Source organism: Myiozetetes cayanensis, unplaced genomic scaffold, assembly GCF_022539395.1.
Source record: "Myiozetetes cayanensis isolate MyiCay16 unplaced genomic scaffold, myiCay2020 scf12, whole genome shotgun sequence".
In the NCBI taxonomy this organism is placed as follows: Eukaryota; Metazoa; Chordata; class Aves; order Passeriformes; family Tyrannidae; genus Myiozetetes; species Myiozetetes cayanensis.
The window spans coordinates 14187163-14214203 of record NW_026086826.1 but is presented as its reverse complement, the minus strand read 5'-3'; the positions used below and the strand labels follow the sequence as shown (position 1 = coordinate 14214203).

At 42.3% G+C, this 27041-nt stretch overlaps 1 protein-coding gene across 2 annotated transcripts; it reads left to right on the top strand.

Annotated features, from left to right (window-relative positions):
• The first annotated feature begins 426 nt into the window (after positions 1-426).
• Positions 427-27041, top strand: LPAR3 (lysophosphatidic acid receptor 3). 2 transcript variants are annotated; one of them, XM_050307034.1, is made up of 5 exons: positions 427-719; positions 7384-7859; positions 10483-11240; positions 18013-21642; positions 25919-27041. In XM_050307034.1, the coding sequence occupies exons 3-4, from the start codon at positions 10505-10507 to the stop codon at positions 18360-18362; spliced, it is 1086 nt and encodes a 361-aa protein (XP_050162991.1). In that variant the 5' UTR covers positions 427-719; positions 7384-7859; positions 10483-10504; the 3' UTR covers positions 18363-21642; positions 25919-27041. The 2 variants fall into 2 exon arrangements, with proteins under 2 accessions (XP_050162991.1, XP_050162992.1); XM_050307035.1 differs by lacking the exons at positions 427-719; positions 7384-7859 and adding an exon at positions 8225-8357.

The following is a 27041-nucleotide window of genomic DNA, read 5'->3' as shown; positions in this document are numbered from 1 at the left end:
AACCATTGTTCAGATAAATATTTGTTTGTGAGAGAATCCTCAGGGAATGAGGAAAAGTATTATCAACATAGATTATAGTAACATACTTGAAGAGAATACTTACAATTCCTAACTCATTTTAATACTTAATTTCTGTAATGGAATCATAAAGCTTTCTTGTCCAGTATTGATTTTTTTTTTTCTTGTTTAAAGCATATGAGCTGCTTGCTAGCTAGACTGCTGCTTCAGCCCTACCATATTAGAGCAGGTCACTAATGTGTTGTAGAAACAGAAAACTAATGGCACAGAATCTAATGTGTTGTCTTCACCATCTGGTGTTCTGTTTTTTTTTTCCTCTTGGAAAAGAAAGATAAGAGCCACTTGCTGGAGGTTATTATTGGCTCTCTATTCCACAGAGATTAAATTTAACAGGAAATCTGGCATATGTTGACTCTTAATTCTGCACATTAATACAGGTTTGAACACAGTTGCTGATTGATAGGTGGTCTCACTCCAGCTGCTGAGGTGGTGATGCAAAGTAATGGAAGCAGAACTGGATCATAAACTTTTGCAAAGTGCTCTCAAAAAAGACCTGTTGTCTTGTTCTCTGGGAATAAGAAGCTTTTGCTAATTGCTTATAGGACTTAACCAAAGGAGGGCAGAAATGGATGAGGGATTGAAAAAGCTGCATTAGGAAGAAACAGGCAGGAAGGAGGAAAATTTCCGATGCCATCTTCAAGGTGAGCATTCAAGTGAGGGGGACAAGGTGAATAAGAGTTTAGGTTCTTATTTTGGGGTTTTCCTTTGTTTGGGTAAAATAGGAAAGGTGCTGGAATGGAGTCTGTTTGGCATTTCACGTATAATGTTCATGTGCAAGGCTGTACCTAGGCTTTAACTCTGTCTATGTGTCATGCTCTAATTGTTACCAGGATTTCTGAGAAGTGGGGCAGACATGTTCTGCTGATATTTTGTCAGTTCTTCAGCTCTGAGCAGGCACATGTGTTGCTGTACACTACTTGGATATATGTCTGCTCCCAGTAAATGATTCAGGTAGGTGGCAATGGGTCAGATCCATCTGATCATGGTCCTCAGATAAATTTGGTCTTGTACTACCTTCTACATTTGAGTTTGACTTGTCCTTCATTGCAGAGCTATGTGTTCTTGATCCTGCCCGTTGGAGGTGACATGAGCCTCAAGGTTTCTGTATTGCTGTGTTGGGTGTGAGGTGGTTTTTGTTTGCTTTCTACACTATGTTTAAAAGAACAGCTACATGTGATGCTGCCTGAACTGTCCAGATCTACTCCCAGAAATTACTGCAATTTTATCTGAGTCTTTCTTTTGCTTCCTAATGCGTGAATGATGATGGATCTTCTGATGGGCTTTTCGCACAGCGCAGTCCTTTAGGTTTGTGCAGCTCCCGGTCTCGCTCATGTGCCCCGGGGGCTGTCCGCGCCTCGGGCAGAGCCAAACTTCCTCACCGGGGAGGAAACAAGCACCTGGGAGAGCTTTCCTGCCGGTCTCGGCGCGGGCCCGGGGCAGGTGCGGAGCGGGCGGGCGGTGCCGGGGCGGGCAGGGCCGGACGGGTTAAGGCGGCGCGGGGCGGGACGGGGCGCGGAGCGGAGCGGGGCGGGTGGGCCCGCTCTGCGCGGAGGCGGCGGTGCTGCCGATCCCCTCCGCTCCGCACCGCACCGCACCGGGGCTGCCGGTGAGTGGGGCCGCGGGGGTGGGCACGGGCTGAGCCCCCCGACAGCGGGCCCGGGATGGGTGGGAAGGGGGCAGCGGTGGGAACACCATTATGGGGGGCCGGGCGAGCTCCGTGCGGACGAGCCGCTCCCCCAGTAACCGGGCAGGCAGAGCTTTCTGCAGTTCCATAAAACTGTCCGGAGCGCCCCCGGGCGCGCCCCGGCGCGGTGCCGAGGAGCGGAGCGGGGAGAGCTCGGCCGGAGCCCGGCGGGGCAGAGCCCGGGGAGCGCCGGTGCTGCCGCTCTGCCGCGGCGCGGTGCATGCGAACGTGGATGTGCATAGGCAAGAACAGGGGTACTTCTGGGTGTACACACGTGAGTTTCCATACATCTGAGACTCCGTTTGCACACCTCTGGATGCGCGTGTGCCGTGCCTTGCGGGGTTGCGGGCTGCTGATACGTACCGCGGGGGGCTCACGCAGGCTCTTCTCTGAGTTGATTGTTTTTAATAAAATTTCCTAATCTGTGCAATATACAGAAAAAATACACTGCCGTTATTAGCATTATATCTTTTGATTAATTCTTTCCCTTAAGGAAAAAAAAAAAGTCGGGGGAGGGGGAGAGGTGTGCGTGAAGGAAGCACTTTTGTACACTTGTGTTTCCAAAGACCATGTATTTAGGTCTGTTCTCCCTTCGTGATATGAACCTAGAAAGATATTTCTGCTTATAGACTGGTAAGGTGCATTGCTGTATCTCTGTTCTTTAAGCTATGCTGAGTATATGGCTTCTTGGATATTCTTATGGTCTCCTAAGAGGTGCAATACAAAGCACAACTCAAATCCAGTTACATGGTGAAAAAAATCTGATTTCACTGAGCTTATCTGTGTACTGAAAATGAAAGTAAAAGCAAACAAATTGAACAACTCCACAAAAAATCTGCACAATCAGTAAAGAAGCAGCAGCTCTTACCAGCAAGTAAAGCTGAAAGATGTGGTTAGCTTTTTTTTTCCAGAATGCTAGACGAAAGTTTCAGACAAGTTAGACTGGTTGCGTTCTTATCCTTTTGTACTACACTGACCATTAACCATTTTGGAACATTCTCCAGCATAGTCTTTATGCTGTCAGATAACGAAATAAAATCTCTGATGTATAAGATTTGACACTGTAGAGTATCTATTTCTCTTGGGTATTAGTCTTAGAGATTGACATACCTGGATTCTACTATTATACCATTAGATTCACTTATATGTCTCCAGCAAATATTTTTTTGACTTTGCCATTTCTGATGGTTCCACTGACATGTTTGCTGGCAAACCCAGGCTCTGAATCTGTTAACAGATCAGATACAATCAGGTGACTTGTTTTAATCAGCAGTTGTGTAATTCTGGTCCTCATCAGCTACGTGCTGAAAATAAACAGTAAAAGTTGACTTGGTTGGAACTGTGCTGAAATAGTCTGTGACCTACAGTCACATTCTGTAGGTTTTGTGAAAGAAAGCTGATTTGCTGAATGGTAAGATGGAGCTGATAGTGATCAACGAGTGGACCTGGAAGTTCTGCAGAAAAGGGAAACTTACTTTAGAAGCAGAACAGGTATTTTCTTCTAGGTATGTTTCACAATGTATAGGTTGTTCGAGTGACTTTTAAATATTTTAAATGCTGTGTCTGTTTCCACATTATAGGATGACCTGCCAGCTCCTTCCAGAACCACACTTAAAGGAGACTAAATGAAGGCTTTGCAATGAAGTTTTTAGTTTGAACTCCATATATAGATTTAGTAAACCATAATTTCAGAAAGTCTTAAATTACCAAAGTCTGAAGTCTAAACTTGTGGTTACTAGTGAGTTACTTGCTATCTGTCCCTAACAACTTTCTGCAATGGATCAGAGCTTTCAAAAGTAATTTAGTGTGGTAGAGCAGCTTAGTACTAAAGGGATTTCAGGAGCTGGAGCCCAAGCTTTGTAATACCTTGGTGGAAGTGTCCCTGTATCTCTGTGATTCAGAGTTCAACTGTCAGTCTGTAGCAGTTTGCAAAGGAGCAGCAGCGTTGCATAGATGCACAGGGTGACACTTCTGTGCCCTGACAGTGATTTTTAAGCCTCTTATCAGACTGTGTGTACAGAGCACTGTGGTCTGTGGCTGGCGGTACTACTTCCTCTCTCTTCAACTTTAAATATTTAGTCTTAAGGCTCTACGTTTTTGGTAGGTTTAATACTTTTCTTAAGCCTCCTTTTTTGTACCATATAGCATTGGTATTTTATGCAGGATGAATGAGAAGTAAAAAAAAAACCTTAAATGTCTCCATCACTGATATCTAAGAGTTGCCAAAGGATCCTCTTGATTCCCTTTACCCCACTCCCTTCCTAGTCCAAAAGATGACACCATCAAAATGGACTATTACTGGAAATATCTGGAACCATGGTGTAAGTATAAGTGGTGCTGTACTTTCCATCAAGTTAACATTGCATAGATGAAGCAGGCTTGGAGAGAAAATGGATGGGGCACTCTGCTCTCCTTATTCAAAAAGATATTGAACACCAAGGTAATGGGGTAATGCTGCTTGGGAGTACTTGATTTGAGTTCAGGCAGTTATCTGAAATTTGGGATAGTTAAGTTTATATATAGATATGTATGTATGTATGTATATAGATAGCTATATATATACCCCCAAACAAAACCTCAAGTAGATTTGCTTAATAATAAGTAAGTTCTTGAGATGAAAACTTACTTGATGAGCCTTATAGTTTTTTAACATTAACTTTTTATTCCTAATTATTAAAGCTGTATTTTTAAAATGTTTTTTAAAAAGTATATTCTCAAGTCCTTGAAGTCTACCATGTAGCACGCTGTTTCAAGTATAAGGCAGCGCCTGCAGAATTTCTGTAATAAACAAAATGTAAAACAGTTACTTCTGAGATAATTCGTCTCTGTAAAACCTATTAAATGAATGTTGGCTTCCATTGTATCCTCTAATAGTACCAGATAAAAAAAGCTTTAGTTTAGATGGAGATATTTCTGCAGAACTTTGTGTTCTCTATGTGCTTCTTTTCAGTTTGTTTCTCTAAATTGATTTTGGTTATATTATCAATTAACTATTAAAGACAATTAAAAGTGAACCAGAATACTTACTTCAAAAAAACTCCTCCTCACAGTTACATATTAACATTTTTGGCCTCAGCTGTGTTACACACCCTTTTCTGCACTGGTATTTCTTTCTTAGCTGAGGTAACCTGAATGGGTTTCTTGGGTTACTGTGCAATCACTTGGCTGTGTTTTATTCAGTGGCCATACATGTACTCAGGGTGTGGAGGGGAACAAGGAACCCATTCCTTTTCTGAACTAGAACTACTTGTGTATATATATACATATATATATATATATATATATAGCTTTGGCTGCCCAGCACTCTGGCTTCCTTCTACCTGTTTCTTCGTCTTGGGAATGAGGTGAGAGAGAGCTTTTCAGTAATGAGAAAAATACAAGCAGCACTGGTGGTTATCCATAAGAAGCAGATGGGACAGAGGGTGTAAGTGACTGGCACAGGGTGTGGGCAAGCACATGCAGTGCTGCAGGGAGCCCGTGGCAGGGGCTGCACAGGCTGCAAGCTTGCAGACACTCCTTTTGTGGTGCTGTGTCAAGGGCCATCTACTGCTTGTGGGATGTTTAAAAAGCCTAAGCAGTATGTGCAGGTGGGCAATTGCTGCTGCTTGATATTTCTCTGCAGTAACAGCTTGAATGCAAAGAGAGTATTCCAAGTGACTCTTCTTGTTCTGCCACATATGCCTGTGATCAGCCAGCGTGATAAACTCAGCTTTCTGAAAAGCAGCTTTTCTAGTAAGTTTCAAAATTTCTTAGAGATCTGTATTTAATGCTTCATCCTTGCAACTGGAGAAGGGGAGGCAGGGAGGTGAAGTGCTCAGGCAGAGCTGGCAGCCTGCCTGCTTTTCAGGCTGAGCCTGGGCACAGCTTGCTCCTCTGTGCCATCCCACGGACCTGGCCGGACTGTACTGGCTTTGTGATCTCTCCTGTTCCAGAGTGTATCATTTTGGATACTGAACTGCCCTGAAATTCTGCACAGAAATTCCTGTGCTAGCTCAGGAAAACCAGCAGTACACCAGGCTGGGGTTCTGCCTGGGCAAACATCCCTCCCTCTGGTCTAAGCTAACTTTCAGCTGTGCTGGAGAGCTTCACCACTATTGTCCTCCTGTAGGTTCAGTCTTACTCTATGGACTAGTCAGTCCATTTGCAAACTCAGCTTGAATCCTCTCACAGTAGCTTTCTGTGCCAACCCAGCCCTGTCTCTTCCCTCCCTCATTTACACAGGAACAGGGCAGAACCCATCAAAGTCCCCCAAACTGACGCCAACCCTTCAATAAAGTTGTGGCCAATATATTGAAACAACTTGGTTTTTAATGGACAGGAAAGAGGCAGAAAACCACAGGGGAGTGCCATGAATCACATTATGGCTTTCAGGGTAAATTTTATAATGACCTTCTCATTAAAATGCTATTTGTGTTTTCCTTCAGAAATGCCTGCATTAATAATGAGTAACTCAATTTAGAGTTGATTTACAGGCCAGATTTAATTTTGAATCAAAGTGATTAAAAAGGTAATTTTAATCACAGTTTGGATCAGTAAAACCCTTGACTTAAATAACTGATAATAAATTTCAATTTAAGTATACAGATTTTTAGTAACTTTATTGAAGCCAACTAGATTCTAATTGAATAAGAACCATTAAAACATATTAGTTTGCAACTAGCTGAACCTTTTGTTCAGCTTTTTTAGGTAAAGAGTTTCACGAACTCTTTACTTAGGCAGCTAGTGTAATATATTCCTACATATTCATGCAAGTTCTTGAGTTTTATTTTAGGAATGGTAAAGAACATATTCTGACTTGATATGACTTACATAGAGGAATTTAAAATCAATTAAAACATACAAGCTGTCATTAAGACCAACAGCTCAAGAGGTGATGGGTTGGGAAGAATTCTTAATGTGTGCTTTTACATTTGAAAGCAATTTAACTTAAATCTCAAATCCTTTGAGATTTTTTGGAACAAAAGATTTCCCTCCCCCCTCAAAAACAAACAAACAAAAGAAAAACTTGAATGTTTACTCAGCGGTAGAGGAAGACACACTTTGCAGTCTATCAATTTCTGATCCTTGCAGCCACTATGGGTGGAACTGAAGTAATTAAATAGACTGAAATAAAGAAAACAATCTTTTAGACAAGGGTATGCTTTTGGCACTTGCAACGGTTTGATGTATTTGCCTGCAAGTGACTTATGGCAAGCTGTTAGCTCAACACAGCGGTAGAATGTGCACCATGTGATTACTGCTGGAGGTCTGTAGGGTGGGATATGAAACACTGAGTGGCATGGAAGAGGTGAATAGAGATTGTTTGCTGTCCTTTCCCATAAAAACCCAAGAACTATTGAACTCGTGAGAGCCAATTTCAAAGCAAAAGAAGGCAATTCTTCATAGAGTAAGTAGTAGAACTGGGAAGCTCTCTGCTGCAGACTCTAGGAGACTCTTTTGCCTTTAGAAGTCGGGACTGACAAGTTTAGATGTTTTCCAGCAAACATTGAACAATATTTTGCCTGAATATTCAAATTTTTATGCACTAAATAAATAGATCTGAAATATGTAATATTTAGGGGAAATTTTTTTTCTTCTGAAGTTTAAACCTGTCCTGATAAACATCTCTGATTTTGCCACAGAAGAGAAGACCTGGAGAAGAAAGTGCTGCAAGGACATGTGACATGCCAAGAAATATGGGATATCCTATCACACATCTTGTACCTAGTGTGGGCTTGGGCAGGATCACTGAGGACTCAGCTGCATAGCTCTGTCATGGCTGCACAGCTCCCTTGAGACCAGGCTAATTCTGCTGGGACGACTTAAAATGAAGGCGTGAAGTAAACCACTGTCTGCAAGGCCCCTGGCATTATAAGTGCTTTCCGTACCCATGGTAGTACAGACAACCAAGTGCTGCATTTCTGCTCAGAAAGACTGGCATGTAAATGAGCTCCAGTTCAGCTGCTGTTTTGATGCAGCTTCCATGTGGAAATCTTCACAGTCTGCCCTGTGACCCTGAGACCTCAGCTGGATGGTTCTCTGCTCCTTCTTGCCTTACCTCAACACCTCAAGAGATCTCTTTCAAAATCATTTGTCATTCGAGCTCTACTGTGTGACAGTGAGTGTTTGTAATGTTATTTTGGTGAAGAATTATTGGATGTATTCATTTTTTTTTTCATTGGGTACTGCTTCAATTGAGGATGGGATCTCAATAAGTTGAAGTATTTAGAATAAGTTTGTAGTTGATATCTTGGATTTCTTTAAGCTTTTCTCCAGATGAGAAGCAAAAAGCATCTGCAGATTTCTTTACTCTCCTGTCACTGCAAGCAAGAAATTCATCTGTTGAGATGATTACACAGTAAGATACAACATGTTCAGAAAACCTTCCCTATAATTTTCACAGTTTTTTGGGTTTTTGGTTGGTTTGTTGTTTTTTTTTTTTTTATCCTGCCATTCTTACCCAGCCCAAAACGCTGCTTCTATTTGCAGGCATTTGGGCTGTTCTGTAAAAGCTTCATGTCAAGCTCAGCAAGTCCTTTACTGCCTTGGTGGGTTAGAGCTCCTTAGGGGCTTCTGGTCACTTACAGACTGAATTTGACTTTTGAGTACTTCCTAGGTGAGAATGGAGAACTTACTGACTGCTTAACTCTGACATACTGCCCTGAACAGGGAGCCGTAGGCGTTGAATTCCAGTTGACTCATTGCAGCCGATCTGCATTGCTGAGGCTTTTTTATTTTTAGATGGAGGGATGCTCTGTAATATTTCAGCAAAAGGGATGATTTACTTGTTTCCTTCCACTTCTTGTCCTTAAGTAATTGCTCTTAGTTCTGACTATACTTAAATTTTATGCTGTAAGTAATATATTTCTTTATTAAAAAGTGGCTGGCTAGGTTCTTGAGGATAATGGACAACAGTGACACGTGACCTGCTTTCATGTTAACTACTAGGGTGGGAATCAAGGAAAAAAAGGCTGAACTATTTCAGAAAAATGAAATACTAAAAAATTATCACTTTGAAAGTAGTAATTATGAAATAGTGTAATTTGATTTAAAATTAGGTAATATAAATATTGCATTAGACAAATAACACAAGTAGCATAACATAAATGATAAAAGATAAACCTTTTTAGCTTAAAGCTTGGAAGGAACCTTTAATATAAAACTGGCATGTCAGGCAGCCTGCTGGGGATTGTTTAATTTCCTTCCCAGTCCCTGGAGAGATAAGATATAACTGTAAAATAACCACAGGGTAATTAAAAATGGACTAAGTGAACCTGATGTTTATCTGTCATCAATTTTAGGTGCAGAGGTGAAAAGCTTATGTTTTTTGTATCTTTCTGCCTGTATCCGCTTCTTCTAGTTTTTTATGGTGGGTTTTTTTTTCCAGCCTCTCTTAGTCTATCACTGGCACTCATGATGGCCTGAGGCTCACGAGGAGCTTTACAAAAGCTATTAGCCTTGCTGCCTCTCCTGCAGCTCTGTATCCCTGTACTTCCTCCTGCCCATCCTTACTGTCAGACAGGTTTGCCACTCTGTATAATATATAACGTTATTAGGATCTTGTGCCATGGCTGCATTCCTGGGTTTTGCTAAAACTATACAAGATCTATTAATGAAGTAATTGTTAAAACCCTTATTCAGACACTGACAACAAATGTGAGGGCTAGTGACAATCAGACACAAACTCTGCCTACTAGGCTGTGAGACCCTGCATATGGTCCAGCAACCATGAGTAATTGCTGTCAGGTCTCCTGTGTAAATTAGTCCAAGTTCGGTTCATAATAAAAGCAGTGAAACTGCCAAGGCAGCTGACATTGACCTTGCCAGAGTAGCTAAAGTATGATGTAATCTGGAACACAGACTCCCCTTTCCATTGTCCTGTTTAATAGCCCTATGTCCAAGATAATGCTGAGTGGGTATAAGAAATAAACTCCAGCACTGCTGCTGTTTCTGGGGCTTGCTTTATCCTGTGGTTGGGTGGGGAATTGGGTTTTGGTTTTGAAGATAACTGGGCTATGTGGTGCTCACAGGGCTCTGGGTTTACAGGCCAGTAAAATAATCCCTGGGTTTAGAATAATGAAATATCTAGAATATATTTTTCCTTTTTCAGCACATTTTCTTAAATCCTCCAGTAGTAAATAATAGGCATCTGCTCAGAATATATATGCCTGTAGTATCTTACATACATACTTTTTTTACGTTTATTAATATATAATTAAAACCCCAAAAATATTTTTCCTTTTATTGCTTAGTCAGTAAAATGAAAGAGTTATGATTTATGCTTCCTTGTCCTGACTGGATACACTAAGAAATGGAAATAATGATGGGGCTGTGGCTCAAACATGGGATTTTACAGTAAGAATGGCTTGGCCGTTGCTCAGATTTTCTCTGTGACCTCCAGAAAATCACTTTTAACCTCTTAACTTCCACTCTGTTGCCTGTACAGTATGACTGATAGTTCAAAGGAACTGTGCTGGGGTTTTGTAAGCAGGTGAGTATTTTAAAAATTCCTGATTCATCCAAGCATCATGCACTGTGGTCCTCCAGTAGGCAGAATATTCTCTTCTGCATCAGCCCTGTACAGTTTGAATTCTTGCTGAAGGCCCCAAGACATATACCCTCTCGTGTCCCTGTCACAACCCCCTGTCCCCACAGAAAGAAGCTGTTAGGTGTGGTGATTGAAGCAAGGACTATTCCCTGATTGTTAATCCTTCTTTCTTTTTACCTTCCACACTTCCTAGGATGCAGGGGCTTTAATCCAGGATGAATGAATGCTACTATGATAAGCGCATGGACTTTTTCTATAACAAGACAAAAACAGACACAGCGGATGAGTGGACAGGGCCTCAGCTCATTGTTGTTCTGTGTTTTGGGACATTTTTCTGCCTCTTCATTTTTATTTCAAATTCATTGGTCATAGCAGCTGTGGTCAAGAACAAGAGGTTTCATTTTCCCTTTTACTATCTTTTGGCCAACTTAGCTGCTGCAGACTTCTTTGCTGGAATTGCCTATGTCTTCTTGATGTTCAACACTGGCCCAGTATCCAAGACATTAACTGTTAACCGCTGGTTTTTGCGTCAGGGTCTCCTGGACACCAGCCTGACGGCTTCCCTGGTGAATCTCCTCGTCATAGCTGTTGAGCGGCACATGTCGATTATGCGCATGAAGATCCACAGCAACCTCACGAAGAAGAGAGTCACCTTTTTAATTATATCAATTTGGGCCATTGCTATTTTCATGGGTGCTGTTCCTACCCTGGGTTGGAACTGCCTCTGTGACATTACTGTCTGCTCATCCCTGGCGCCTATTTACAGCAGAAGTTACCTGGTATTCTGGAGTGTCTTAAACCTGGTTGTCTTCTTCATTATGGTGGTGGTTTACATAAGAATCTACATGTACGTCCAGAGGAAAACTAATGTCTTGTCATCACACACTAGTGGATCCATTAGCCGTAGGAGAACCCCTGTGAAGCTCATGAAGACTGTCATGACTGTCTTAGGTAAGAGATGGCAAACCATGGTGTGGAAGGCTGGCAGTGCCAGTGGATGGGTTTGTGCTGGTTTGGTTTAGCTGCCTTTTTTTTTTTTTTTTTCTCAACAAACAAAAATCCCTCAGCCCTCAACAACAGAAAAAAAAAAAACAACCTCACTGAACTTGAAAGTGCTGGAGGTATTTAGACTTCTGTTTGCTTTAGACAGTAAAACAGCTGTTCCACTATGCCAAAACACGAAGTAGAGGACTGGTCAACACCTAGAAGAAAAGTGTCTCTGTTGTGTAGGCACCTTGTTACAGAACAAAAATTGTTGTGTTGGTTTTTTGCCTTTTAGGGTTTTTTGAGGAGGGAGATACAAAATCACTTTGGAGGAAGGCTTCCGACGATTCACAGCTACATAGTAGAACATTTTCAAAATTGTGTTCTTTAATATTTGCTCAAGGCCATAAGCCCTAAGGTTGGATGTGGGTAGTTATCTTTGCACGTCTTTGTCTTGACTGTCTCCTGAACATAGAAACTTCTTCCCCCTAGAAATGCATCTTCCTTGGGTAAAGGACGGGATGCCTGATGGGTCTGTGACTTTGACAGAGATTTGCTTTGCAAAGGGAAGATTCACCTTCATTCTGTGTATATTTTCAGATGATGGTGATACAGTATAACCTTAGATCTCTAAATCATAACAGGAGATTTTACCTGGATTCTGCTCTAGAAACACTGTTGGTACTTGAGCAGCTCAGATCACTTCCTCAGCCAGTTGTGATGTAGCTGTGTATTAAATTAGAGATGGACAGAGTAGGCATCTGATTGTTGGAACAAATACCAGCGGTAGCAGTCAATTTTCCCCAGAATGACTTGAATCTGAGCAAGGTGTTTTCTGGAAACCAGGCATCACGTGGGCAGGGCTTGTGCAGCTCACTGCAGGTGGAACTGGGGGTGCACTAGGACATTTGTGAAGCTGGGCTCCGGTGGTAGGGGACTCTAAAACCACAAATATGTCTTTATTGCTCTGACAACTCTTCTGATGTTGTATGACCAGCATTGGAAAGCTGGCGTCCACAGCTGGGACACAGATATGTTGTACTGCAGCATGGTAGTGCTAGAGAGCTCTGGGAGAAAAGTGTAATTTTTCATGGAGGTAGAAGTTGCAAGGGTAGGATGTTCCGGTTGAAGACGCTTTCTTTCCCTTGTGGTTTTTGGATGCTGTTTGCACAGTCTGGTATCTGATTTTATTATTTTCTTCTGAAATAATAGTGCTGTAATACACAGCACCTTTGTCTACCAAATGGTGTTTTAAAATGCTGTAGAAGCTGAAATCAGTTAAACGTTACAGTGCCCAACCTTGGGAAAAAAAGTGGACTGATGGTTCAAACAAGTACAACATTCTCACTTATACTTCTGTGTCTTGTGAAGTTGGCTTGTCCACTACCAGAGCCTTTCCTTTCTAAATCCCTCCACAGCTGTTCTTCCCTCTTTTCCCCTTGATTTTATGGCATCTATAGAGAGTCAGTCTGGGGGTTGTGCCTGTCCTCCTGCCCTTGACTTGCAGGGGCAAGACCAAGTCTTTAGCCCCACCTAAGCTCCCATGCAGTAAAACCTAAACCATTCACCTTGAAGGAGAAAACTCCTCAGAAAAACTCTGAATTGCTCCAAATATCATCCTGCTCTAATGCATAAGCATCGAGTAGACTGTAGTTAACTGCTGCATTGGAAAGAGACAGAAAACACAGCACTTTTAAAAAGCGGTTCCCTGCGCGTTTCTGTTGAAGGCAGAACTGCACCCAGCCAGCTGACATGGGAGTTGAAGGGACAGGGATGGTGGCTGCTGTTTGCTCATCCCTTGTGGTCCTTTAGCCTGTGGCAAGCCTTCAGTGCTCTTTGTGCTGTTGTGTGGAACTAAACCTCAATTTAAAATTAGTTTTCAACTTAATCTTTCTTTTACTAGAGAGTGGGGCCTTAGGACTGTGAGTTGAAGTTCAGCTTTAGCTTCCTCTTACAGAATAAAGGTTTTCAGCCACAAAATTAAACTGTAATTCAGGCAAAGCATTTAGTGATGTTGTGTGCTGGGCAAGGCAAATTTAACTTAGAAAGCCTGAGTGCTACTTCAGAGATCATAATTTTGTAGATTTACTTTGTCAGTCAGAAACAAAACCAAAAAAGAGCCTGCCACCAAAGAAGTTGAATTACTGCCCATGTTGCTGGGTGTACAATCTACTCCAAGCTCCTGTGTCAGAGGAAGTGTATTTTGGCATGTTCCTTCTTATCAATTCTCTGAATTTTGACTCTGAGAGGCTTTTTATAAACATTTTTATAATAATTTGTTTCTAAGAATGAGAAGTTATTTTTTTAAAGAGTTTGAAATGTGCTCTCCTGGCCAAGTCATTCAAGCACAGTGTGCAAAACCCAAATAGTGTGTTTTCTGGACTTCCCAATTACCACAGGAGTCACCAAGTGAACAAAGTGATTCTTGCAAAATTCTGCTTACATCCACTGATGCAACAGCCTACAGCTATATGCAGCACGTGGGTTTTGCCCAAAGCAGTTATTTTGAATGACTTGTTCCAAAACATCTGAAATTGCTTTGGAGTACATGCCTGATACACTCTTCACTAAAAGCCTATTCCAAAATGCTGTGCTGGATAAAACATGATAAAACCCAACATTCTTATTCATGTGCTCTATTGTTTTTATGGGAGATTCAGGATAAAATCCTGCTGCCCTACTGCTGTATGGAAGGAGGCTGTGTGTAGCTGGGTGCTGCTGGCATGCTCCTTCTCCCAGCCTCTTCCTTGGGAAGGCTGGACTTGGCTGCCCCTCCAGCAAAACATCCCTGACGTTTTTGGTTGTTCTCCTCCTGTGGCCCTACATTTAAGAGTTAGGGGAATTGAGATTTCAGTGTGATTTCATGAATTTATGGTGATCACAGCTGCAGGTGGCTTTTTGCACCACCCTTCAGCTTGGATAGCCCCTTCCAGAGGCTAGGAGTCAAGTCCCTGTCATCTGTGTATTTCTGCCATAACCCCTAAAACAGTCCCTTATAGCATAAGAGTAAGGCTTTCCCTTTGGCATGCTGAACCACAGGTAGTTATCTAGTTAAACTGGAAGATGTGAAACCTAGCAAAAATCCTCTTGTGATGACCTTGTGGCATAATCCCAGCTAAGCCTGTAGCTTTGAAGAAGGGTGGCTGCAGGTATGTGGATATGTGATTTTCAGGTGGTTGTGTATGTGCTAGCTCCTCTGAACCTGGCAGTGAGATTCCTGCCGAAATAGCAGCTTTGGGGTGGATGATTTTCAGTTTCAGTGAAATTACAGTTTAATTGGTAACTTGCTGTTTTAACTTGGTCGCACATGTGGCAAAGGCAGCTGGAAGCTACTGCACTTTTTTTTTTTTCCTCTCAGTGTTGGCACGCTCAGGGACAGCTTTAATGAGCTGGGTTTTATGAAATGATACTGTTGAAGCATCAGTAGTTCTCCCAGATCCACGGGAATTAATTATCAAGCAGAGAAGATGTAATCTATAGGAAAACTCATGGTTAAATCTAACGCAAATCCTCAAACTAACCTTGAGGCATTGTGGCATCTGATCTCTCATAATCTGGTGGGAAGACTCAGAGTTGTTCTTCTAATCCATATTGCAGCCAGGCTGTATTTCATGTCACTTCTGTGAATTTTTAAGAGTCCCAGAAGTTAAATTATTTTTGGAGTGTGGCTTTTTAAGGGAGAGGAGCTCCTATGGGATAAATAGTCTTCAAACAAGAAAATCACCAAAGGGCCAAGACGAAGGTATATTTTTATGCTTAACCATGGTTCCCTCTGAAAGCTCGGTGGTAAAAATAACAAAATCTGAGCAAGTCTGAGACATGCCTTGCTTTCATCTCAGCAGTGCTAAGAGCAGGGTGTGAATCACTTGTGTTGTCTCCATAGACAGCAAAATACATTTTTGGAGTGAAAGCAACAGCCTCATGAAAACATTAACTTGGACACTTAGCCAGTAACTTGGACACTGTCACTGCATTGCCCCTGTCCTTGTCTTCAGTCATGGGAAATATGCAGAGAGATGTCTGCAGATGTCTTTTATCTTCCCTTACTTTTGCAGCTGAAACCTTTTAGGGTTCTGCTTATATAGACAGGGGTATATCCTAGGAGTTCATGGACTAATCCTGCCTGCAATCTTGGGATTTTGTTTGAAGGAGAGATTTCTACGTCTCTTGTTAAATGTGGCTTTTGGGGTCTCTTTCATCTCCTGGTGACTTCCATAAAAGAAGGGTTGGACCTTGCATGCTTTGTGGTACAAGTGGTCAAAATGCTGTCAGTGCCTGTTCTAAGGCGGGTTTGTTACCATCTCAGTCTCTGCATGGAGGTGGTGTATCGGCAGCTTTGCCAGTGACCCTTGGTAGGCAGCGAAAGCTTCGTGTCCAAATACTTGCTGAGACACTTAACTAGGCACAGTATTGTCTGGGTGGTTGGGTTGCAGTGCTTGTTAAACCTGATGGAATTTGCTGGTGAAGCCCAGGGCAATAAATCAGTGCAGTGTTTTCTCCGTTGTAAACTATGAGAGTGCTGGTGTCACAACTGCTTACTCAGCACACAGGAGCCAAACCAGCGTGTAGTATAGAGACTGACCAGGGAAAACAAGTGTTGTGGTAGCAGCATTCAGCTCCCCATGCCAGTGGCAATGGAGGAATGTTACTGATGTTAACCAATATCTTAAAATTAACACGATGAAATTAGTACTTAGCATCACAAAAATCTTGGAACAGCAGAGTAGAAAATTCAGTTCCTGAAGGAAGTGGTCTCTTGCCTTTCTGTTCAGTGTTGCCTAGAACAGAGTAAATTGGTTGGTTGAATTTTGTCTGGAGTCCAGGAGCACAGTTTTGCAGCAAGATCCATGATACCTTGTCCTGGATACATTTTTCTGCAATCCTAATGCTTACTAAGTTACACTGATTCCTTTATATACCATTATGACCTGCCCATCAGATGGGCAGTCTGTTCAAGTCCTCGATGGGGAGAATTGTCCAATGCTGGTGACACTGGCCTGTGTGTTCAGCACAGCTGATGGGTTGGCTGAGGTGCTGCTGAGCACTGGCTCTGGCACTGCCTGGGTCCTGCTGTAATCCAGGCTGCCCTCCCACTGTTTGCTTGCACAGCTTGGATATGGGAATATCAGCAGCTTTACAAGAAAATGAGGTGGGCTTGCTTGACCTACCAAAGTTGTTGAACAGATACCCACACCTCCAAGGAGAGCTTTTTAGCATGTAGCTGCTTATCATCTTTATTTGTTGGATTATTTTCTTCTAAGCCCCAAAATGGGGAATCACTGCTGTGATAAGTGATTGGAATTTCCTCATTACATTGTTCAAACTGTGACTGCTGGGCAGAGTTGTAATTTTCTATTTCTGTATGTCAGACAGCAATTGTGGCTTGGGCTAAGTTAGTATTATCATGCGTATGGCTACTCATTCCCTGGGCTGTGGGCGAGGGATCACGGGGTGCAGTGCAGGGGGGAGACCAGGGGGCAGATGGGGCAGTCCAGGGCCCCTCTCCAACTCGTGGCCAACGGCTGCATTTGGTAGCCATGTGCCCCCTCCTCACCTGTCCTGCCCACACCCCTGAGCTTGTGGCAGTGGTGTGGAGGAACATGGAAAGATGCAAATGCAATGTAGAACTTCTTCTAAGCTGTGGTTTTTATGCTTTGTTCATGTTGTCTTCAGTCTAAGATCTCTTCTCCCTTCTTTCTCTCTTTTTTTTTTTTTTTGAGGGGTTGGTGGGAGAGGAGTGTGTTGTCCTACTTTCTCTTCCAGCTTTTATTATCACGTTGTTTCTTGCAGGGGCTGTTGTCATTCCTGCCTTGCAGCTGAAACACAAGAACTCTGCTGCTCCTGGGCTTGTCCTGCAGTTTCTTGCTATGTTTTGGGGAAGTGCCTCTATTGCAGAGTTTTTTTGTTTCCCCACTACTATATACTTATTTCCTCATCTTTTTTGTGTTCGGCTCCTTCCCTCTGCCCCCTTCATTTCTTTGCTCTAACTGCTACAACCTTTGGTTCACCTTTGCTGACTCATCTATTTGCTTCCTTCTCTTTTTTCATGTGTAACTGAATTTTTTTTCTTACATCTGAGTTGTTGGGTCTGAAGTACCCAGCATGCAGAGCCTGAGAGGGAGCAGTGGAAGGAGGTGGGCTCTGCTCTGACCAGGGAGCTGGCAGTGCTCATGTGCTGCAGGCAGTGGCATGCATCCTACATTAGCTGTGGGTTTCCAGCTAGTGATGGCTGTTTTATTAATTAGGCAGTGTGCCCATAGCTCTGCAGAGTCACCTGTAGTGTGACAGGAGACTTGTCTCTTTGGATCATGTTGTGGCAGTGGTGGAAGTGAACCACCTGGTATTTTCTCCTCCAGCACATGAGAGAGATGAAGAGAGGAAGTTTGTGTTCGAGTGCAGTTCTCTGCTTGTAAATGCTCAAGCTCTTGTTTATTTATCAGCATGGATAAATCCCTGTTGTGATGGCCTTTTCCCACTTGTGTTTGAGCTGATGCTGTCAGAAGCTGGATTCTTGCTCCCTTCAGTCTTCTGAGAGCTGCCCTGCCTCCTGCCCAGGGCTTGGCAGAGGAACTGTAGTAGATATAATTTTGCTACTGTCATTAGAGTTTTGTCTTCTCCTGCTTTTAGTATTTTTGTGGAGAATTTTGATGAACCAAATAATCTTGTAAGATGCAAAACACTCCAAAGCTCTAGAAGTCTGAAGTCAGGTTTGGTTTTCTTTTGTCTCCTTTATTTCTAGGTGCCTTTGTTGTCTGCTGGACTCCTGGCCTGGTCGTCTTACTGCTTGATGGTCTAAACTGTACCTACTGTGGGATTCAGAATGTTAAAAGATGGTTTCTTCTTCTGGCCCTGTTGAACTCTGTCATGAATCCAATAATTTATTCGTACAAAGATGATGAGATGTGGGGTACCATGAAAAGGATGATTTTCTGCTCCTCTGAGGATAAGAGTCAGGACAGACGCTCATCTCGGATCCCCTCAACAGTTCTCTGCAGGAGCACAGATACCTCAGGGCACTACATTGAAGATGGCATTATTCAAGGAACAATCTGTGGAAAAGGAGATCTTGGTGACAAAGGAAACTCCTGAGCTATGCAAAGAACTGACTTGGCTGGAAAAGGAGAGGGGGAAGGGAGAGGTTTTGTAAGAGAAGATTGACTGGCAAAGCTAGTAAACAATATATCCACTTTGTTCCAGAGCCTCAACTCCAGTGTTAACAAAAGTTCTTATAAATAATTGCCTGATGGAAAAACACTTTGTAATGAAGAAAACTTTCTGTGCTGCCATCTTTCTCCTTTTTTTCTTTTAAGTACATGAAATTGTTTTTTCATGTGAATGGAATAAATACCTCTCAGAGACTTCTTGTGCATGGAAGCAAAACGTAAGCAATGTAGTAAGACCCTCCTTAAGCTCCTACGGAGAAAATAAACCTGCCTGACTGCGCAGGTTTGGCATTCATTGAGTATTTATGCTTTGAACAGTTTCTGTGCATCTTGAGAAGGATTGTAGGCTTAGGTGGACAGAATCATGACATGTTTTCTCGGTTTCTGAATTTCATGAAATAGTTCATGCTTACCTCCTTCTTCTTCCTCCATATCTTGCTTTCAAAATAGGTACTTTGATGGTTTATTAAAGCTGTGCCAGAAACCTGGCTGTGATGGGATACCCAGACCAGACACCAGAGTGTGTGAGTATGTCTGACCATGGATTGTCAGGATCTGAGAGTACAGAAAGCACAAAAGCCATTATCACTTCCATAGTGGGGTGAATGCTGCAAGGGGAGACGTTGCACTCTCTGCTGCTGTTGTGTAGGCAGGTGTTGAGGGTGAATTAACAGAAAAGCAGTGAGGCTCATGCTCATTTCTTATTTACCCAGATAACATCAAATGGGTGTGGCTCACTCTTCTTTACCTGCTGTGCCACTGAGAGAAATGAGATCCAAAACTCTATTTTACAAGGGTGAACTTTTAAGGGAAGTTTAAATACACATATATACAGGTTCAGTCAGCTACTTAAAATAGAAATTAATTTACAGACAAAAAAAGCCTGAAATCAATTAAAACCCCTATAAGACTACAGTATGCACTGGTTGTCAGACCTTGTCTGGACCACATTTAACCTCCAGTTTGCAAACAGATCTTACTGGAACAGGTACTTGAGGGAGAGGCCATGAAACAATGAGCAGTGAAGGGCTTTCAGCATTGTGACTACTCAAATCTAGCGTTGGTGCAGCCACAATCCAAACAGCTGAAGTTTTGACTCATGGAGTATGCTATAAGGGAGGATCCAGCAATATAAAGCTCTAGGGTAAACTTTTAAAATTTAAAATTTAATTAAAAATTGGATTGTAGATTTCTCAGTACTCTAAAAACCTGGCTCCTGCTGTCTGGTTTCAGCAGCAATGAGCTCCCTGTCTCAATTTCAAAAGGAGTTACCTGACTTGCCTCCTAGAGAAAGTGTGATCTGTGGTAGTAATGCAGGTGACCACAACCAGAAGTCAGTTTGAAAAGTTTTGGAAATTTTTGACCACTTGGAATTGCCAGAAAACAACACCAAAAGTGTATTGTATGAAGCTGAAAGATGAAGGTTGGCTGTGGTTTGGACAAATTCCTTCTCTGGTGCAACTTGAATGTGGATATCTGGACTGTGTGGGTCAAACCAGAACCAGCGCTTGGCACAAAGACCAAGCAGTGGATTTGTAGAATGCACTGGGGGATTTCACAGCAGCCCTTAGCTTACAAACACAGCAAGGCCCTGTTCAGAGATCTCTCCCGTATCATGCATTATCTCGTAGGGATGTTGCCCACTATTCAAGGTAGATGCTGTATTTGGGTAATGCTAAAAACCTTTAAACATTTTTTGCCATTATAATGCAATTTTCTTGTGCAAATACTACTTCACTGCTTTGGTGTTTTGAAAAGTATGTAAAATGGTGCTTTGTAGAGGCAGTGGTATGGTGAGTTGACTCTGGCTGGAGACCAGGTACCCACCAAAGCTGCTCCTTCCCTCCTCTCTGCAGCTGGACCGGAGAGAGAAAATGTAACCAAAGGACAGGGAGAGATTGATCACTAATTACAGACTTGGCTTGGGGTGAAATTAAATTATTACCAATCAAATCAGAGTAGAATAATGAGAAATAAACCCAAATCTTAAAAATACTTTACTCCCACCCCTCCCTTCTTTCCAGGCTTACCTTTACTCCTAATCTTCTCTATCTTCATCCCACAGTGGTGCAGAGGGGCAGGGAATGTATCAGTTCATCAGTCTCTGCCACTCCTTCCTCCTCAGGGTGAGGATTCCTCATGCTCCTGCCCTGCTCCATTGTGGGGCCCCTCCCACAGGACACAGTTCTCCATGAACTTCTCCAACCTGAGTCCTTCCCACAGGCTGCAGTTCTTCACAAACCGCTCTAGTGTGGGTCCCTGCCATGGGCTGCAGTCTTTCAGAACAGGCTGTTGCACTGTCGGTTCCCAATGGGATCACAAGTCCTGCCATCAAACCTGCTCCAGCATCGGCTTTCCATGTGGTCACAGCCTCCTCTGGGCTCTTTCCCTGCTCCAGTATGGGCTCTTCCACAGGCTGTAGGTAGCTATCTGCTCCACCATGGGCCTCCATGGCAGGGGCACAGCTGTCTCACCATAGTTTGCACCACAGGCTCCAGGGCAATCTCTGTTCTGTGCCTGGAGCACCTTCTCCACCTCCTTGCTCACTGACTTCGGTGTTGGCACTGTGGTTTCTCTCCTCTCTTCAGCTGCAGTTGCACAAGTTTTTTTCACCTCTCTTAAATACATTATCCCAGAGGTGCTTCCAGCATCGCTGTTGGACTCAGCTTTGGACAGTGGTGGGTCTATCTTGGCGCTAGACTGGCATTGGCTCTGTCAGGAATAGGGGAAGCTTCTTGTGTTTTCTCACAAAAGCCACCACTGTAGCCCCCTCTGCTACCAAAAGCTTGCCATGCAAACCCAACACAGGTGGCATTGCCAAGGTGTAGCATGTCCCTACAGCTACCTGCAGTGCACGGTTTGTCTCAGCTAGGCTGAAGCTCTGTATGCAAAGCTAATGGAAAATAAAATGCTGCTTCAAAATAAAATTCTTGGTTTGTTTCCTATTTGAATGGTGATTGAACAACATTGATGGGGAAATGTTGTTTCATGTTATCATGGGGCAGGGGTAGGAGTGGGGGATGTTTTAATAAAATTTTCATGTTTACTAGCAACACTAAGCAGTGTATAATTTGGTTGAATCAGGCCCTGAAGAGAGCTTGGATGAAGATATTGAACCATCTACAGCAGCAGAGAAAATACTAGGTCTCTTCTGCAGAGCTTGGGATTCAGGCTGCACAATAACTACATGTGGATGATTCTTCCAGGTAAGCAGGAAAAGGTGACTTCTGTAAAGAACCTTGTTTGTAGAGCAGTTCATAGAGTAGACTCCTGGTCTAGATTAAAGTCTGAGAGGTATTACTAATCATTCTGCTGCAAGTAAGTGGGAGGGTTTGAGGTCTTTTCTTTCTGTTGTCTCTTTAAAAAAACCGACATCCCAACAAACAAACAAAACCAACCAAACCCCCCAGCCCCCAAAACTCCCAAAAAACCCCAAACCCCAAAAGTTCACAAACTGGTGCTTGGAGAATGGTACTATTTGCAGTGGCATGCCCTTTGTTTCTGCAGGATTCTTCCCTTGGAGCTGCTACCTCGTGGTCTACTGCTATAAATTGCCATGTGACATGACTGGAACAGGAAACTGATCTTGCATCAAACTTTCCTACAAACTGCTACAGCACAGGCTGTATAATGTTTCCTATATCAAACTGTCTAAACATTCACCTACTCACGTAGCGGGGAATTCCTTATTAACTCCACAAACATTCATCAGAATAGTTTATCTCAAGGAAACCATTAAAGTATTATTTATACTTGAGTTAAAAAAAAAAAAAAAAAGCAAAGGTCAGTGGGTGAAGCCGAGTTCTGTGGGGTTTCCCTGTTCCCTTTTTCACTAGTATCCCAGAATATCAGTATCTGCTGGCTTTGCATGTACCTCCTCCTGTTTATATATGTTAGTGTACATTCTATGGGGGAAGGCTTTAGGGTGAACACTCAGAGAGACCCAAGAACATTAGTTCTTAGGAGGCAGAGGAAGGCAAGGGAAGAGTTCCCATTAAGTTAGATAGTTAAAGGTTTCATGTGTTTCTGGTGATGCTGGAGGCTTTTCTTGTGTCTGAGAGAGCCTTGTGAGCTTCTGCATTGCAGTAAGTACCAAGCAGATACTTCTAAGACAACATCTTCATAGCAATTATGGTTTGAAAACCTTTGTGATATTCTCCTGTGTTTTTCTCTCCCCATCTGCTCCCAAACCAAAGTTGCTTTTTCAGTTGATCATTTGGTCCAGGAAGAAACGCTCCACGGCTTTTCCCAGGGCAAAGATGTATAGTCTGTCCTCCGTGGTTTGCTCTCCCATAAAGCCTGTGTGGTCACAATCATTATGGATGCTTTTCAGAGAACTATTATTAAAAGCTGGGAACAATGAGGTTTTATTTTACACGATAGATCTTTTGAATCTTTTTGGATAAGCAGCTAGACTGATCATTGTTTAGTAGCCGTGTGCGTGGGAGAGAAGTTTCCCTAATATCTGTGCTGTCAGTTTGACCTAGGTGGTGTGGGTGATGAGTCCCTCTGGGAGAGCAGCCAAATTGCTACAGCTTGAGTGGCTCTAGAGCATGGCTTTTGCAGTGCTTTGGGGCTGCTTTACTGTGATTACCTTTCCCTATGTATGGGTTTTTGATGAGTTTGGGGGTTTTTTTAGTAATTCCTGCAGACTGGGGAAATACATCAATATACGTGCATATGAGAGCTTGTACATGTATTTGAACTGCAATAATTATGGGAGCTGTGTGACATGATGGTGCCTTTCTCTGATCAGATCTTTATTTTATATATATTTTTTTTTAAACTTACAACTCTCTTCCAAGTAGCCATTAACCGTAGGGGCAATACTTCTGATGAGATTCTTGCACAGTTTTAGTGAATTCTGCATGGAGATTCTAAGCTACAAGACATTGGGAGATGAGGGAGTAAGGATCATTTTAAACTTGTCATATTTCTTATGCTTTTTCCCCTATGGTTCTGGCTATTGGCCACTATCCTAGCAGATGCAGTGCAGAATCAGCCTTTGGTTTGGCCCAAAGCAACTGCAACTTGAAAAATTAGAGCCAAAAAGAGAAAATATATGAAAATGTTAAAAAGAAGAAGGCAGGGAAATTCTGTTATCTATCCTAGCCTATAATCCTAATTAAATCACTCAATCACTAATTGATCCCACTTTCCCCCTTGTGCCTACTCCTTCTTATTCTGGTGCAGCCATTTGTGAGACTAAATGGTGAACTGTAGTAGGTCTGAAAAATAACCCTGGATGATACACATCGCTGGTAACTATAGAAGATTCTCCACTTGTCATGAGCCAGCAGCTCCATTACTTACTCTGTTATCTGGAGTCATACAGATTACTTGTTTTCTAGAAATCTTTGTAAAACTGTCCTCCTTAAATGCTATACTTTGCAGTGACTAGGCATGCTTTTATCATGGGAAAAGAAAAAAAAAAATCTAGAAATGAAGAATTAGGTCATAATAGTTTTCCCTCACCCACAAGGTCTTTTGAAATATAGGGAATTTAGATACTTATATGCTTTGAGCCATTCTTCAAGACATCTGGCCTATCTTTCAAATAGCAATTGATCCCTGGCTTCTTGTGTACACATCTTTATAATATTGATAGTGCTTTTTCATTGCAGCAGGCAGAAGCATCTGTTTTCTTCCAGCCTACTTAGAAGGGCTACTTTGCAGCTCATAGGTATCCCTTTTGAATTGTCTTGTTTGTGCATTCATGCATTTCCTCCTCTGTGTGTTGAAATAAATTAATTTTCAAACTAACCTCTGCTGTATTTAGCACAGACAATTATGTTAGGGACAGGTTTTTTTTCTGAACTAGTCTTTTCTAAAATCCCAATTGTGCATTTAGGATTCTGATATATGGCACTATAAGAATGTCAACATGCAGAATAAGAGAAGCACAAATCACTTATTATTCTGTTCTCAGCAATAGTTGTATTTTAGCTTAATTGTTAATTTCATTGAAACCATAGATATGGTCTAACTTCTCTAAAAAAGCCAAACCAAATAAACAAAAACTCCCATTAAAAAAACGATGGCAAAACAAACAACACCCCCACCCCCAAAAAACCCCAAAGGAAATCTAACATTGTGCATATCTGTAGGCCAGGAGTAAGTCAGCATACTTACCATCGCCGACCTTTAGTTCACCTGACTTGCTTTGAGATATAGGAAAATATGGAAGTCTTGTTTCTGAGCTCAGATAATTGCCTGGGGGGTTGGTAGGTGATTCCCAGGAATGTGCTTCTCATCTAGAGAAGTTCTTTAGCTTTCCTCCTGAAGCTGCTGTGGAAGGTGATGGGATACTGGCCTGGGAGCATCATTGTTGTCCCACCTGTTACTGCATTTCCTATGTTTAATAGTTAAGAATATATATCTACTGTATTGTCCCTAAATGTTAAGATTCTTTTGCATATGCTAGACTTTCACAGTACTGTAGAACTAATTTTATCTCCAGGTTCCATTGGTATTTATGCAAACAAATGCCTGGTGTGTTGGCTTACTGTTAGGAATATGTTCAGTTGCTAAAGGATGTCAAAATGCATGGAAGTGAAAAGGCTTGACCTCCAGAGATGGGAATGTTATTAATGCTTAAATGATTCTATTCAAATCCCAGTTAATGCATCAGTTGTTATGAATGTTACTGTATTTGTTCGTGCAGTGCACTCTGTGATACTGGGCTGGGATTTTCCCACAGGTACAAATGAGTTAATTTAATTAGAAACATAAGGTTTTGTGCCTAAGGGGATACAGGGCCCATGGACTGTGAACTTGCAGTAGCTCACCCCCAAGCTTAGCTTTAACTTTCTGCACAGTTATGTTGCTTTCAGTAGATCCTTTTCTGTGAAAGGACCCCTGTTTGTGTTGGCATTTGTAAGGTGAAGACTTTTAATGTCATGGTTTAGATGGTAAGTTTCTGCTAAATGGGAAACTGTCCCTATAGCAAGAGGCACAGCAGCAGCAGGCTGGCTGCCTTCATACACCGCTCCCTCACAGGCACAATTACCTATTTCATAGAGGAAACATTTGTGCCCATAAGCATGAATTTCCAGTGTTGGATTATGTCCCAAATTTGACCTATGTTCATTTGTTTTATTTTCTCCTTTAGAATCTCTTTGCACAGTCCATGTAATTTTTTGTGTGTTCTGCTTTGTTCTTCAAAGCACAGATTAAACCACACTTCTCTCTAAACAGATAAATTCCAGCAGTATTGAGTCCTAGAGCAACCCTTCAATTTCACAGGCCAGAGAACCACAAAACAAAATAAGTATGGTTGAGCAGAGATTTTAGTCTTGGGTTCTTGCAAGGTCAGAATACCAACAATAACAAAAATGTTAAAGTTTGCATGTATTAATTAAAAATGTTGGAGAATAATACTTTGTCAGAAGAAAAGTAGACCCTAAGCTTATGACTTATTTTAGCAGTTAAATAATCTGAGTAGGGAGTTCTGAACTGTTAATTTGTGAGTTTTTTGAACAGCAGAAGCACAGAAATATGTTTTCTGATTGACTTCTCTGAACTGGAAAGAAGCTGCTGTGGGCATTCAGCTCCTTCCCAGCATGAGGAATCCAGGCAGGAGGGTGATCTCCTGAAACTCTTCCCCTGGCAAAGTTCCTGCCCACATTTCTGTCTCCATGGGTACCAGGAGCTTTGCTGATTCACAGAAACAAAGCCAAGCCCAAGGATGGAGGAACTTGTGCAGAACACAGTGTGAGCTCTGGCTGGAGACTTTATGGTAAGTGGTTATGCTCCTTGTCCCCAGTGATTGCTGAGGTTGCCCTACAGTCCTTTCTTCTACAGAGGCAGGAGCAGACTCTCTTCTATCCAAATGTTTATTTTCCCAAAACTGTTGGTAAGGCAACACCTTCAGATCTTTTCCTCTCTGCCAGGTTTTAATGAAAGTGATGATTTCAGAATTATGAGAGACTTGTCAGGCAAAAAAGGATACAGCTGCCTCATTCCATTCAGAAATCAGGATAAAACTGTTCTCTGGTTGAAGTTCTGTAAGTCATGGATGCAATTTTATGCTCGCCTGTGCACAGGTAAGAACTCTCAGGAAGAGGATGAAGGCAATCCCCAAAGCTGCTTCCCAGCAAATCCTCAGCACCCTGATATCCCACCACTACCGTGCTTCTAATCTTCTCACCCAGTCAGTACCAGGAAAACACCAGAATCTGTCATCTTTATCTATTTGATTAGAAGAGGTGCCAGGGATGAGATAACACATGGATTTGGTATAAGCAGTTCATCCTCCCCTGCAGCAGTCAGGCCGAATATTTTGACTTGTTACAATAATTTCCTGTGGGCAGATAACCACTCTTCGATGCAAATGGTAGTAACAGTCTCCATCAGGAGCTGTCCTGAAGGGCTGTTGACTCATTTAATCCCACAATATTGAGTGAGCTGTTATTTCGAAAGCAGGCTGGATTCAGCATGTATTTGTATCAACACGCCAAAGATGACACAACTGCTGCCTCACCCAGCCCAGCAAAATGGGTTTTTGCTAATGCTTTATTTGGTCTCCATGTTTGGCTGGGAGACAAGCAACTTCTCTTGTGATGTGTTGTCTCTATGAATAGTAAACTAAAAACATTCTCTGCAA